The sequence below is a fragment of the Astyanax mexicanus genome, chromosome 8 (assembly GCF_023375975.1).
Source record: "Astyanax mexicanus isolate ESR-SI-001 chromosome 8, AstMex3_surface, whole genome shotgun sequence".
Lineage (NCBI taxonomy): Eukaryota > Metazoa > Chordata > Actinopteri > Characiformes > Acestrorhamphidae > Astyanax > Astyanax mexicanus.
Genome location: NC_064415.1, coordinates 2329030 through 2343720, shown reverse-complemented (window position 1 = coordinate 2343720; position 14691 = coordinate 2329030). Strand labels below are relative to the sequence as shown.

At 36.3% G+C, this 14691-nt stretch overlaps 1 protein-coding gene across 8 annotated transcripts in view; it reads left to right on the top strand.

The window, feature by feature from the left end:
- The window catches only part of tbc1d14 (TBC1 domain family, member 14), a 51357-nt gene extending 41257 nt beyond the window's left edge, over window positions 1-10100 (top strand). For 7 of the 8 annotated variants that reach the window (XM_049482687.1, XM_049482688.1, XM_049482686.1 and 4 more), the window contains 2 exons: window positions 1560-1818; window positions 5072-10100. In XM_049482687.1, coding sequence (XP_049338644.1) covers window positions 1560-1818; window positions 5072-5128 — 316 coding nt within the window. In that variant the 3' untranslated portion in view covers window positions 5129-10100. The remainder of the gene's footprint in view (window positions 1-1559; window positions 1819-5071) is intronic. The other variant, XR_007440401.1, reaches the window with a different exon arrangement.
- The last annotated feature ends 4591 nt before the right edge of the window (window positions 10101-14691 follow it).

Sequence of the window (14691 nt, the reverse complement as noted above, 5' to 3'; positions counted from 1 at the left end):
TAGATTAGTTTCACATTTATCCAAGATGTGAATGTCATTGAAACTATTAATTAAAATATAAAAATTATAAGTAATATAATAGCATTCACAGCTCTAACAGCAGTTGAGTAAAACAGTTTCTTACATAAGGAGCACCGGATTATAAGGGGCACTGATGATTTTTGGGAAAATTAAAGGATTTTAAATGTGCCTTATAGTGCGAAAAATGCGATAAACTGAATTCCCTCACTTTAGACCAATCAGAGCCGCTTCTGCTGGGGTTCTCTTTATAATACTGATGTGTTTAGTGGACAGAATGACCAGCAGCAGAGTTTAAAACTAAAGTAAGACTTTCATATTTAACACCTCCATCTCTTCTTCCTGTAGAGGAAGCACACACACACACACACACACACACACACACACATGTATGTATATATATATATATATAGACCGGAGGAAAGAGAGCTGTAGATCTTTATCTCTTAGAGCTGCAGGTTACAGTTCGGCCCATACATATTTAGACAGTGACACAGATCTTTCATTTTTTAATCATAAAGATTGAGATGTTATTGAAGCGTAGACATTCAGGTTGAAAGTTCTCTTTCTGCTAAAATCCTCTTTTTCTTGTTCTTTGTGAAATACAGTGGGTCTCTCTGAGTTGTTTATGATGCTGCACATGAAACTCTTACAGCTAGTAAATGAAAATATTCAGAAAAACGAGTCGATCAGGAAAAGCACCATGTCTACATCAACCCGTGAATTAGTATTCATGACTCTGCCCACCTCGGCTCGGGACCGCCCACAGACAAAGCTAAAGCCAATCCGCAACGTCGTCTCGTCAGATAGGAGGAGCTAACAGCACTAGGAACAGCATGCAGTTCATTCCTGTGTTATTTGTGCGAATAACACATCAGTGTTTATATACTTTACCCAGTAATTCAGAGCTAAGAAACAAATGGTTAGAATTAGTCTATAGAGGAAAAACACCACCAGCCAAGTACAATTGAGATAGAAAGGAGTATGTTTAGAACAGTTCTGTTTACACTAGTTACTTAGTTAGCTAGCTATCTTGTGTTAGCAGAAAGTGGACCTGGACTCTACCCACCTCTGTATGTAAGTAACTATAGTTTTAAATAGGATCTCCGGTGGATTTGGTGTTTTACAGAGACTCGAAGACTAGGTCAGAGGCTGAACTGCAGTTAGCAGGGCATTATTACACATGTTGTAAAGTAACATATGACATTGCAAAGATTTTAGTGCTATTAGTGTAAAAATGTCTTAATTTTAAACATTTCTAACTTATCTGTCGCTTTGCCTCGCAGTGCTGTTACCCAATCAGAGGTGATATGTTTGCATGTATGAATATTCATGAGCCCGATATATGATTAGTTGAATTACGTCAATTTCGGCCACGATACCGATATTGTATCGGATCGGTCCCATCTTTAGTTTGATCTGATTCTCTGCTCTGTGATCACATTTCTCTAAAGCTGCTAAGCGACATCAGTTGTAAAAATCTCTTTATAAATAAAATAGATTTTATGTATTTTATTAACTGTGTGTGTGTGTGTGTGTAGGATCTTCACTCTGTACAGTAAGTCTCTGCCGCTGGACGTGGCGTGTCGGGTGTGGGACGTGTTCTGTCGGGACGGGGAGGAGTTCCTGTTCAGGACAGCGTTGGGGATCCTGCGGCTGTACGAGGACGTCCTGACCCACATGGACTTCATCCATAACGCCCAGTTCCTCACCCGCCTTCCCGAACACATCAACACTCACACACTCTTCTCCTCCATCTCAGCCGTCAGCATGAGCTGCAGGAACGGGAGGTGGTCTCAGGTACGGCCCCCTCAAACTCACCTTACACCACTGCAGCACCAGGGGGCGGGGCTTAACCTAAACAAAAATACATTATTAGCAGAGTTTCAGTCATCTTAGTTCCATCTGAATGCACCTTAACAAAAACCTCAACTTACATTAATCAGTAACAATTCATAATAACTTTTATTTAATATATATTTTTTTACAAATGGTTCATTAGTTCTTCAGAATTTGATTAAACATGATAACTAATTATTAGTTTGTATATTTATATTTAGTCATTTTAGCAAATCATTAGTACATCTTTAGACAGGCCTTTAGACAGGCATTAGACAGGCCTCCACACTATCCAGTTTTAAATCGCTTCTTAAAACCTACCTCTTCTCCTTAGCCTTTGATACCTAGAGTGTTTATTGTATTAATTGTTGTGTGTACCTATTTCTATTCTGAATATTCTTTTATTTTTATGTACAGCACTTTGTCCTTTCTTCAAAAGTGTTAAAGTGCTATATAAATAAAGGTGGATTGGATTGGATCTTTAATACATCACTAGTAATAATTTTAATCCTGCAGTTAATTGCAGTTAATGTTGCCAATGTGTTTAGTAGTATTCACATAACACAACTTTCTTTACCTTAAAATGTGTAAAAAAAAAATAAATAAAAAAAAAGGCTATTAATGAAAGTTTTATAAAGTGTTACCCATTAATCAATTCATTATTTTATTTAGTAAACAGAAGTTTTATATTTTAAATGATCAGTTTTGAACACCTCTGCTGTATTTCCTCAGTCAGCTTTATGATGTAGAGTCTCCTGGAATTCAGGCTTTCAGTTAACAGCTGTGCTGAACTCATCAAGAGTTAATTACTTGAATTTCTTGTCTCTTAATAATTAAAGTTAAAGTAAAGTTAAAATTAAACAGTTAGAGTTACAGGTATACAGTGAATAGTGAAAAATTGAGTAATGTTCGAATCCAGGTTATGAGAAGAAACATCTACTCAACTAAATAAAGAATAAAAAATACTTTAGTTTTACTTTACTCTAAAATACTTTAGAGTTTTCAGCCTCAGAAACCACAAGTTAACAAACAGCTCCCCAGATAAGAGAATCTAAATGCTTCTTCACAGAGTATTTAGGTTTATTTAACACTGTTTTTAAGTTACTACATGATTCCTCATGTGTTCCTTCATAATCTGATAGATCACTTCACTATTCATTTACTATGTAGAGAAAAATAATAAAAATAAAACATTGAATGAGAAAGTGATACTGTGTTAAAAGTTCAGACACTAAAATTAAGTGAAAATCCGTAATGTTTAATAATTAGCCATTTAAAATTCAAAGTAATCAAACGAAACCATGTTTTGGTAAATACCATTTAATAAAGTACAGGGTAAAGGACAATGGTTTTGTTTCCAATGGTCAACAAGTCTTTAGATGTTTTCTCATTGATTTTACACTAAATATGGCCTAAATGTTTGGCATTTTGAAGACTTGGCTATAATCAGGAAATTGCTGGTTCGAATCCCGGTCATGCAGCTTGCCATCAGCAGTTTGAGAGAGCACAACTGGCTTTGCTCTCTCTGGGTGGGTTCAGTGTGTGGCGCTTTCCCCTCATCAGTCCTAGGACCCAAAGGTGATGTTGGTCAGCAGGAGGCATCTGTGAGCTTATGTATTAGAGGTAGCATAATTTGCGTAGCTAAATTGGGGAGAAAAGTGGGATAAAATAGAAAAACAAATCTGATGTAACAAACACCAAAAACTCTTTAAATATTTTAATACTTTCTTATAAAATCAAAGCAGAACTAGTTTTATGGAATGTAAAATAGTTCATTAAAGAAGTGCATTGCTAAAAAGGTTGGAACAGAGCTGTAGAAGAAATAAGTCCATGTTTAAAATGTGCTACTTTTAATTTTATCTTCAGAACTAACCCTAAGCACTTAAAATCAGTAATGCTCTCAGCATGTTCAGTACATTAGTCATGTAGGAACTTCATGTTAAATTGAAGGGTAGAGTTCTATTAGGAAATTTACAGAGCTTTTAAAGGGCTCGTGAGACCAATACGTAACCATGAGTTATTTTGGGGTGAAATTTCAGTTTTAGAGAGTATAATTTTAATGTCAGTTCGTCGTCCGTTTATGTAATCATGTGATCTATACTAGTGCATCTCAAAAAAAAAATTATATTATTGAAAAGTTACTTTATTTCAGTAATTCAGTTGAAAATGTGAAACTCATATTATATAGCTGTATTAAACACAGAGTAATCTATTTTAAGTGTTTATTTATTTTATTGTTAATTATTGATTATGGTTTACAGCCAATGAAACCCAAAAATCAGTGTTTCATGAAATTAGAATATAAGATCAATTGGTCAAGTCCTGCTGGAAAATGAAATCCGCATCTCCATTAAAAGTTGTTTTCAGCAGAGGGAAGCTGTAAGATATGAAGTGCTGTAAGATTTTGTGGGAAAACAAAACGGCACTGACTTTAGACTTGATAATAAAACACAGTGGATCAACAGCAGCAGATGACAGACATGACTCTCCAAACCATCACTGATCATCTGTACATTTTACATTTCATTTAAAGTAAATCAAGGGAGCAGAGTCTGGAGGAAGAGTGGAGAGACACACAGTCCAAACTGCTCGAGGTCTAGTGTGAAGTTTCCACCAATCAGTGATGGTTTGGAGAATCATGTCTGTCATCTGCTGGTGTTGATCCACTGTGTTTTATTATCAAGTCTAAAGTCAAAATCTTACAGCACTTCATGCTTCCCTCTGCTGAGAAAAACTTTTATGGAGATGCGGATTTCATTTTCCAGCAGGACTTAATACACTGCCCACACTGCATACAAAAAGTACCAATTGGTCTTGTATAATATTTAAATTTTCTGAGACACTGATTTTTGGGTTTTCATTGGCTGTAAGCCATAATCAATCAATTACTGAAATAAAGTACCTTTTTAATGGTTTTCTATATATTTTTTTATTGAGATGCACTAGTACTGTAAAGCTTTGTTGTTAAATACACTTTAATTATGTGTTATAATATAATATATGGGTTATTCTTAATCAGATAAACAAACAGTTGTGAGATATAGAGGGGTATAAAACCGTATCAGCTGTTTCAGATCTGCTCAGTCACACACTGACCCAGTTCCCACTCTACAATCTCTGTGTGTGTGTGTGTGTGATGTCATAACGCCCACTGTGTGATTGGGTGAATTCCCTCTCTTACCTCACTTCCTGTTTGTGGCTCTGGTTCCCGCAGGTTCTTCAGGCTCTTCAGAAAGATCCAGAACGGGCCAGTCCGGTTCTGAAGCGCTGAGTTCTAGATACTGATACTGAGGAGCTCTGGAGACCCTCAGACTCAGGACTCGTATACCTCTGATACCAGCTGGACTCCAGCTTCCAGAACTGGACCTGATGATCTGCTGCAGCTGGACTGAGGAAGAGGAGCTCGGCTCACTGTCTGAGACTGAAGGAACGCTCACACCACCCGTTCACGATGATGGTGACGGTTCAAACATTGGTGAAAAGTCTTAAAAGTGAAGGTGCTGTAAAAAGTAGATTGATGGAAACTGAGCCTTGAGTCTTTAAATCTGGAAGATGCCATAGAAAAAAAACACTATTTCTGTTTATTTTCTAAATCATGGTTCTTTAGACTCTTTAAAAAGTTGTTTATGCTCATACATCTCAATTTACAGAAGCAAAATTGGTTCTACTAGAACAGAGCTCTTAAAACTTGGACCATTAATCGAGATTCCAGTCCTGGATTTAGTTCTTGCAGGAGAATAAAGCCACTGTTCTGTATTTGATTTGGCTTTTTTGTGTTGAATCACAAAGTCAAGGACTGGAAACTGGATTTAAGGTCCAGATTTGAAGACATCTGTCTTTGAAAAAACACATTTTGGTTCCTTAAAATTAAGATACATGGGCATAAAGCACAATTACTTGTAAAATAAAGGTTCTAGACACACTCAAATCCTCTACCGAAAGATTTTTAATACAGTTTCCAGCCCTGCACTTTGTAATAACTAGACATAAACAGTGAAAAGCTGGACTGAATCTATACTTGAGGATATCTACCACAGAAGAACTAACTTTGTTTAAAATAAGTTTGAAAGTTTGTCTTACAGTAGAACTTCGTCCATAAATGGAGATGTGTGAGCCTAAAGAACCCTTTGAAGGTCTAAAGAACCACCACTTGAAAAGTAAAGGTTCTACACACTCTTGAATCCTATATTGAAAGATTTTTATGGAACTAAAAGTGGTTCTTCTATGGCCGAAGTCATTAAATCTGAATTAATAATCCAGTTTCCAGTCCTGGACTTCATAAGAACTAAACATATCAAACACAGGATTGGTCCAGGACTGGAAACTGGATTTAAGGTCCAGATTTGAAGACATCTGTCTTTAAAAAAACAATTTTTGGTTCCTTAAAATTAAGATGCATGAGCATAAAGAACCCTGAAGGTCTAAAGAACAATCACTTGAAAAATAAAGGTTCTACACACTCTCAAATCCTCTATTGAAATATATTTTTTTAAGGAACCAAAAGTGGTTCTGCTATAGTCATTAAATGTAGACCCTAAAACTAGATGGAGATTTTAAGATATCTACCACAGAAAAACAAATTTATCTTAGAACAGTTTAAAATAAGTTTTAAAGTTAGTCTTGCACTGTAAATTCCTCCATAAATGAAGATGTGTGAGCTTAAAGAACCATCATTTGAAAAGTAAAGGTTCTACACACTCTGAAATCCTCTAGAATCCTTTAGAAATTGTTTAGGTAAATTGGTTCACCTGGATCAGTAAAATGGTTGAGACTGTGTCTGTGTGTATTGTACGATAAATTGGTAACGTATTTATCGTGACAGCCTATACCTACCAAGGGAGCACCACTTTTGGTTCAGTAAAATTAGACGTATGAACATTAAAACCCCTTTTAAAGGCTAAAGAACGATCACTTAATAAGGATTTTACACAGATTCTCTTTAAAAGATCAGTATGTGGTTCTTGTATGGCATCACTCAAAAACTCTTTGCAGCACCTTTGTTTTAAGAGTATACTATCAGATATACTCAGGTTCTCCAGTTTAACTCAACTGTGGTCAATAAGTGAAGGCTGGTCTGCTTCTTGCGTAGCTATTAGGCTAATGTAGCTAACAGATAACAGTAGCAGCACCATGTAGAGCCTTAATATCTGTGTTTTTTTTAGTGCATCTATGTTAACGTCTAGATAACGTTGAGTCGTACACTGTCAGAAACCACATAACTGCATAAATAAATAAATGTAGCACAATGTAGCTAGCAGGTAGCAGAAGCTTATAATATATATACACTGCCGGTTAGCATTATGCTAACTGCATGCCTTTATTAATCAAGCATCACCAGAGCAAACCTGTCTTTACCTGTCTGATTGATTACAGTTGAGTTAAAGGGCCAATATCAGTAATTTTCTATTAAAATAAAATGAATGCATAAATAAAATTAGGATTTTAAATTTAACATTTAGTGGAGGACGTTTTGGGTCTTTTTAAAGCTGGACGAAATGAGTACACTGGATTTTTAGGATCGAACCATCACTCTAAGCCCTGGAAAGGATTTAGCTCTCATTCCTCCATTTCTATCCTCGACTTCACACTGGTTCTGATCCAGTTTGAGCTGAGTTGTGTTCACACCAGGGTTATCTATCGTTCTTCATTCCAGCCTTGGTGTAACTGTGGGATCATCGTATAGTGCGTGTAAATCGTGCACAAGGTTCATATCTGTGTTACACAGTCAGGATTGGGTTATTAAAGCTGGACCCCATTCAGAAAACCAAAAGCAATGTATTTAATATGTAATATATTCTAATATATTTCTATTTCGGCACTTACTGTCGATTATAATAAATTTTAAAAAATCATTTAGGTACCTATATTTCATTTAGGCTGGATTCACACAGCAGGGAGGTGGAGGTCATAAAAAGGGTCCAAAATCCGATGATGATGATGATCTGGCAACTTTACTTATGTTAACTTGTGTCCTGGGTGATCTTTATTAATCGTAATCCAAATCACTAAAAACACACCAAAATTATTGTAGTGTGAATGACAAAGTGTCTTAATACACATCCTGACAGCAAAGCCCCGCCCATATTAACCAAAGTCACCAACTTCCCCTGCTGAAAAACACATCATCACCGCGATACCACACCGTCCACCGTCTGAACGGGTTAGCTAATCCCTTATTAACCAGTCACCGCCCCTTCCAAAACATGCATAATAAATGCCATACTACATAGTCCACCATCATTATGGGTTAGTTAAGTCCACATTAACCACATCTCCGCCCCCTGACGAAACATATATAATAAATGTGATACCACATCATCCGCATGGGTTAATTAAGGACATATTAACCACTTCTCCGCGCCCTGAAGAAACGAATATAATAAACGCTATACCACACTGTCCACGCGGCTTAGTTAAACACGTATTAACTGCATGGAAGCTCCTGCTGGAAAATCTGCAATAACCGCGATACCACACCATCCACCCTCTGAACGGGTTAGCTAAGCACATAACTACCACATCATGGCCCCCTGCCAAAACACTTATAATAAACGTGATACCACACCGTCCACCATTAACCACATCATTGCCCCCTGATAAAACATGCATACATACATAAACGAGATACCACACCGTCCACTGTCTGAACGGGTTAGCTAAGCCCATATTAACCGTGTCACCACCCCTTGCTGGAACATACATAATAAATGCAAAACCACATCATCCGCATGGGTTAGTTAAGCCCATATTAACGGCATCACTGCCCCCTGCCGAAACATAGAAAATAACCACGCTACCACTCCGTCCACCGTCTGAACAGGTTAGTTAAGCCCACATTAACCACATTAGTGCACCCTGTTGAAACATGATACGTGATACCACACCGTCCACTGATCGAACGGGTTAGTTAAATCCCATATTAACTGCATTACAGCCCCTGCTGGAACATATGCAATAACCAAGATACCACACCGTCCACGTCCGAACGGGTTAGCTAAGCACGCTACAAAAAAAAGCTAATGCATAATGGTGATAGTCGTGTCTGGAGCACAAGCCAAACTAGTTGCATCATCTGGATTTGAATCAAGGACTCCGTACATAAGAGATATTTAGGAGATTTTTATGAATTATTACTGAACTAAAAGGCACATATTAGAACTGCTACTTTATTTTGTCATTTTTAAAGGAATGGCTTAACATGGCCACAGGAGGACGCTGTTGAATTGTCAAAAAAAAAAAAGCTTAATAAACACGAAGTTTAAAGAAACTAAAGAAAAAAGAGGCCACAAACTAAAAAAAAAAATATATATATTTATTTACAGTGAGCTGGAACACATTATTGGTAAAAATCGCAGCTTCAGACACTGGAACTGCTTGATAGCTCTGTTATGGTGGAGAAGATGAAACTGAAACTTCACGTGAAGCGCTGCTGCTCTTTATCATATGATCTGTTCAGACCAAAGCCAGCTATAGATCACATTAAGAAGTTAAAATAATCAGATTTGGGCCACTTTTACCTGTTGTGTGAACGAAGCCTTAGTCACACCATTGTACCAAAACCTCATAGACATATCTATATATAATCTCTGAACTGGTCACTTTACAGGCGAGGCGAGGAAAAGTCTTAACTTTAGTGCACATTAAATAAATTCAATTTGAATGAAAAAGTTATTTGAGGTCATTTTGGGTCAGATCGTTTTTTTGTCCCTTCCTTATTAAAGCTGTACAATGTTATAAAAATAAAATGTCAAAAATATGTTTTTCGGTAAGACCCTGATTGTTACATTCACTGTAAAAGTGAAAAAGGAAATTTAAAAAGGAGTTACGAAGGTTCCACTCTGTTATTATGTTTTTTTTATATATATTTAAAGTGTGTTCAGTCCGAGTTTGTCTGATCTGATCTTGGAATTTGACTACTGTGTTTTTTTTCTCTTTTTATGGCACTTTTATGTGTTTTTGGTTTGATGTTGTTTGTTTGTTTGTTTGTTGTTTTGCATATTTGTGTGGTTTGTTGGTTACTGGGCCAGTCGTTGGTCTGATAATCTGATTAAGGTGTTGCTGGACTCTGGTGTGTGTGTGTTGGATTGTTGTTCGTCTGGTTTAAGAAAGCTGCACTTTGTCTCGGAGGGACTGAAGTGTCCTCTGAAGCTCTGGGACTGAATTAAACCCAGTTAAACTGGTTCTGCTGTGGGTTTGGAGGATCAAATTATTCAAAAATTAAACAATTAAAACAATAAACAAAAGAGTCAAGATTTATTTCAGTGTAATTGTCAAAATAAAGCAAAGAGAATGTCAATTTTAAAACTATATTATGCATCAAAAATAAGGTGATTAATCACATTCTGTTCTTTATTTTCATAGTAGGTAATCGATTTAATTGTATACGTTTACGTTAATTGTGATTGTGATTAATGACATTCATGTAGTCAAACATCTAATTATTTGGTCTAACCATAAATCCTCTTGAGACCCTGTGTCCTCATATGTGGACGTTGCATTTCTGCTTCTCCGCCATTTCTGCACCATGATACTTAACTTTTTTTTAAACGTTGACCCTTTGGTCTGATATGGCGACACTGCCCATACCATCTAGTGGTCTAAAGACAACTAGACACTCTATTGATTGAAAACAAGATGGCGGGAATCCCAGACAAATGTTTCTACAGCCAGTCGAGACAAAAACATGGGCCAGGTAAAAACCATCAGATTTTATGTTTAAAACTAGTTTAACTACTTAATTACTGTAGAAAGCTAAAATTATTGTTACATGTTAAAATAAATTATGGTCCCATATGAGGACATTTCTGTACAAAGACAATGTTAATTTTTTTTTTTATTAAGGATGTTAAGGCGTTAACGCGCGTGATTAATTTGGAATCAGTAATTTCCATTTAAATATCCACTATAAAAACTTGCATCTTAAGAAGAACAAGTGCAATTAATCGCAGTTAATCGCTAAATATTGTCATGATTAATCAGATTAAATGTTTTAATTGATTGACACTAGGTTTTATACTTGTTAGGTCATTAATTCCAACCAGCTATAAAAAAAATAAAAAAAAATGCACACAAGCAAAAGTCTGGGTCTCAGGAGGATAAATATACACTATGTAGTAAATAAGTGTTCCCTCAGGATACGTTTTGAGGTGTTATCTGGTCAATGCTGGTCATTGTACTCATGGCAAAGGGACATTTGCATAGATACGTTGGGTAAAAATTATTTAAAATTTTATATATATATATATTCCCTTCCTTCCCTCCATCACTGAGATCTACACCACACGCTGCATCCGCAAAGCCACCAGCATTGTGGACGACCCCACCCATCCCTCACACGGACTCGTCGCTCTGATGCCGTCCGGCAGAAGTTACAGGAGCAGCCGAGCCTCCACTACTAGACTCTGCAACAACTTCATCCACCAGGCAGTCAGACTTCTCAACGCACAGAGACAGAACTGAACCCCCACCCCACCCACCACTCACCCAACACACTCGCACAAAACTAAACTGTACACCCCCCCCCTTTACACTCACAAAGAACTGAACTTCACCCACACACACACCCAGTCAGCACACAGAGGCTGACATGACTTTATTTGCTGCACTCTTAAAAACTATAAACTCTACCTCAGTAACTGCTGTGATTATATATGTTCTATATGTTACAGTATGTCACACATCTCTGCACCTTATCCCCACTATACACTTTATTATACCGTATCGGTACTGCACTGTCCTGTCTTTAAATTGTCTCGTCTTTTGTATTTATTGTATTTATTGTTATTTAGTGTTATAATTTTATAATTTTATGTTGCACTGTCGTCACTCCTGCACTTTATGTTGTCTATTGCTTGTGGTTCTATGTTGCACCATGGTTCCAGAGGAACGTAATTTCATTACACTGTGTACCTGTACTCAGATGTAATGACAATAAAAGCCTCTTGACTATATATATATATATATATATATATATATATATATATACATATATATACACACAGCTCTGGAAAAAAAATGAAGAGAGCACTTCAGTTTCTGCATCAGTTTCTCTGATTTGACTATTTATAGGTTTATGTTTGAGTAAAATGAACATTGTTGTTTTATTCTATAAACTACAGACAACATTTCTCCCAAATTACAAATAAAAATATTCTCATTTAGAGCATTTATTTACAGAAAATGAGAAATGTCTGAAATAACAAAAAAGATGCAGAGCTTTCAGACCTCAAATAATGCAAAGAAAACAAGTTCATATTCATAAAGTTTTAAGAGTTCAGAAATGATCAATATTTGGTGGAATAATCCTGTTTTTTAATCACAGTTTTTTTTTCATGCATCTTGGCATCATGTTCTCCTCCACCAGTCTTACACACTGCTTTTGGATAACTTTATGCTGCTTTACTCCTGGTGTAAAAATTCAAGCAGTTCAGTTTGGTGGTTTGATGGTTTGTGATCATCCATCTTCCTCTTGATTATATTCTAGAGGTTTTCAATTTGATAAAATCAAAGAAACTCGTCATTTTTTACCTTTCAGACCCAGCATCCATTACAATATATATATATATATATATATATATATATATATATATATATATATATATATATATATATATATATATATATATATACACATATACAGAAACACACACACACACTTTCATATGAGAGGTTTGTATTTTATGGTTTTCCAGTAAACTAAACCATGTTAAACTTGTTTCCACATTATTTAAAAATGTACCTCATGGAAATGAGCAAAATGAGGAAAATCTGTGGTAAACCCCTGTTAGCATGTAGCATTAGCACTAATCTCTTTCCTCTCTGTGTTGCTCAATAGTTTAAAATTAACCCCAAGATCTACTGAATCAGCGAGACGTGCTGTTTTCTCAAATTTTCTATATGAGTTTTGTAGCAATGGAGCTAACGTCGCTAACACGTAATGGAATCTTCTACCTGAAAATGATGCAGCAGCGTAATCCTGAAACCTGAACTTTACCTCTACCTACCCTTACATTCAGACACTCAGAAACCACAGCATCTATACAGACTCAGGCTAGAGGAGAGAGCGTGATCAGCCAGACCTTATTAGCCTTTAGCAACGTGCTAACCTAGCCACGAAGACCAGAAAATACTGTAAATATGACTAGAGTGTTTACCGAGACTAATACTAATACTACACAGATTACTAAAACTAAACAGAGTACTAATACTAAATACTAATACTACACAAAGTACTAATACTGCACAAAGTACTAATACTGCACAAATTACTAATACCACATTTCAATAATACAGAGTACTAATACTACACCAAGTACTAATACTGCAGTAAGTACTAATACTGCAGCAAGTACTAATACTGCAGCAAGTACTAATACTACACAGATTACTAATACTGCACCAAGTACTAACACTGCACCAAGTACTAATACTGCAGCAAGTACTAATACTGCAGCAAGTACTAATACTGCAGCAAGTACTAATACTGCAGCAAGTACTAATACTGCACCAAGTACTAATACTACACCAAGTACTAATACTACACCAAGTACTAATACTGCAGCAAGTACTAATACTGCAGCAAGTACTAATACTACACAGATTACTAATACTGCACCAAGTACTAACACTGCACCAAGTACTAATACTACACAGATTACTAATACTGCACCAAGTACTAATACTGCAGCAAGTACTAATACTGCAGCAAGTACTAATACTGCAGCAAGTACTAATACTACACAGATTACTAACTGCAGCAAGTACTAATACTACACCAAGTACTAATACTACACCAAGTACTAATACTGCAGCAAGTACTAATACTGCACCAAGTACTAATACTGCAGCAAGTACTAATACTGCACCAAGTACTGATACTGCAGCAAGTACTAATACTACACCAAGTACTAATATTACACAAGTACTAATACTACACCAAGTACTAATACTACACCAAATACTGATACTGCAGCAAGTACTAATACTGCAGCAAGCACTAATACTACACCAAGTACTAATACTGCAGCAAGCACTAATACTGCACCAAGTACTAATACTACACCAAGTACTAATACTGCAGCAAGTACTAATACTACACCAAGTACTAATACTGCAGCAAGTACTAATACTGCAGCAAGTACTAATACTACACAGATTACTAATACTGCACCAAGTACTAACACTGCACCAAGTACTAATACTGCACCAAGTACTGATACTGCAGCAAGTACTAATACTACACCAAGTACTAATACTGCAGCAAGCACTAATACTGCACCAAGTACTAATACTACACCAAGTACTAATACTGCACCAAGTACTAATACTGCACCAAGTACTAACACTGCACCAAGTACTAATACTGCACCAAGTACTGATACTGCAGCAAGTACTAATACTACACCAAGTACTAATACTGCAGCAAGCACTAATACTGCACCAAGTACTAATACTACACCAAGTACTGAGACTGCAGCAAGTACTAATACTACACCAAGTACTAATACTACACCAAGTACTGATACTGCACCAAGTACTAATACTGCACCAAGTACTAATACTGCAGTAAGTACTAATACTGCAGCAAGTACTAATACTGCAGCAAGCACTAATACTGCACCAAGTACTAATACTACACCAAGTACTAATACTACACCAAGTACTAATACTACACCAAGTACTGAGACTGCAGCAAGTACTAATACTACACCAAGTACTAATACTACACCAAGTACTGATACTGCACCAAGTACTAATACTGCAGCAAGTACTAATACTGCAGCAAGTACTAATACTGCACCAAGTACTAATACTACACCAAGTACTAATACTACA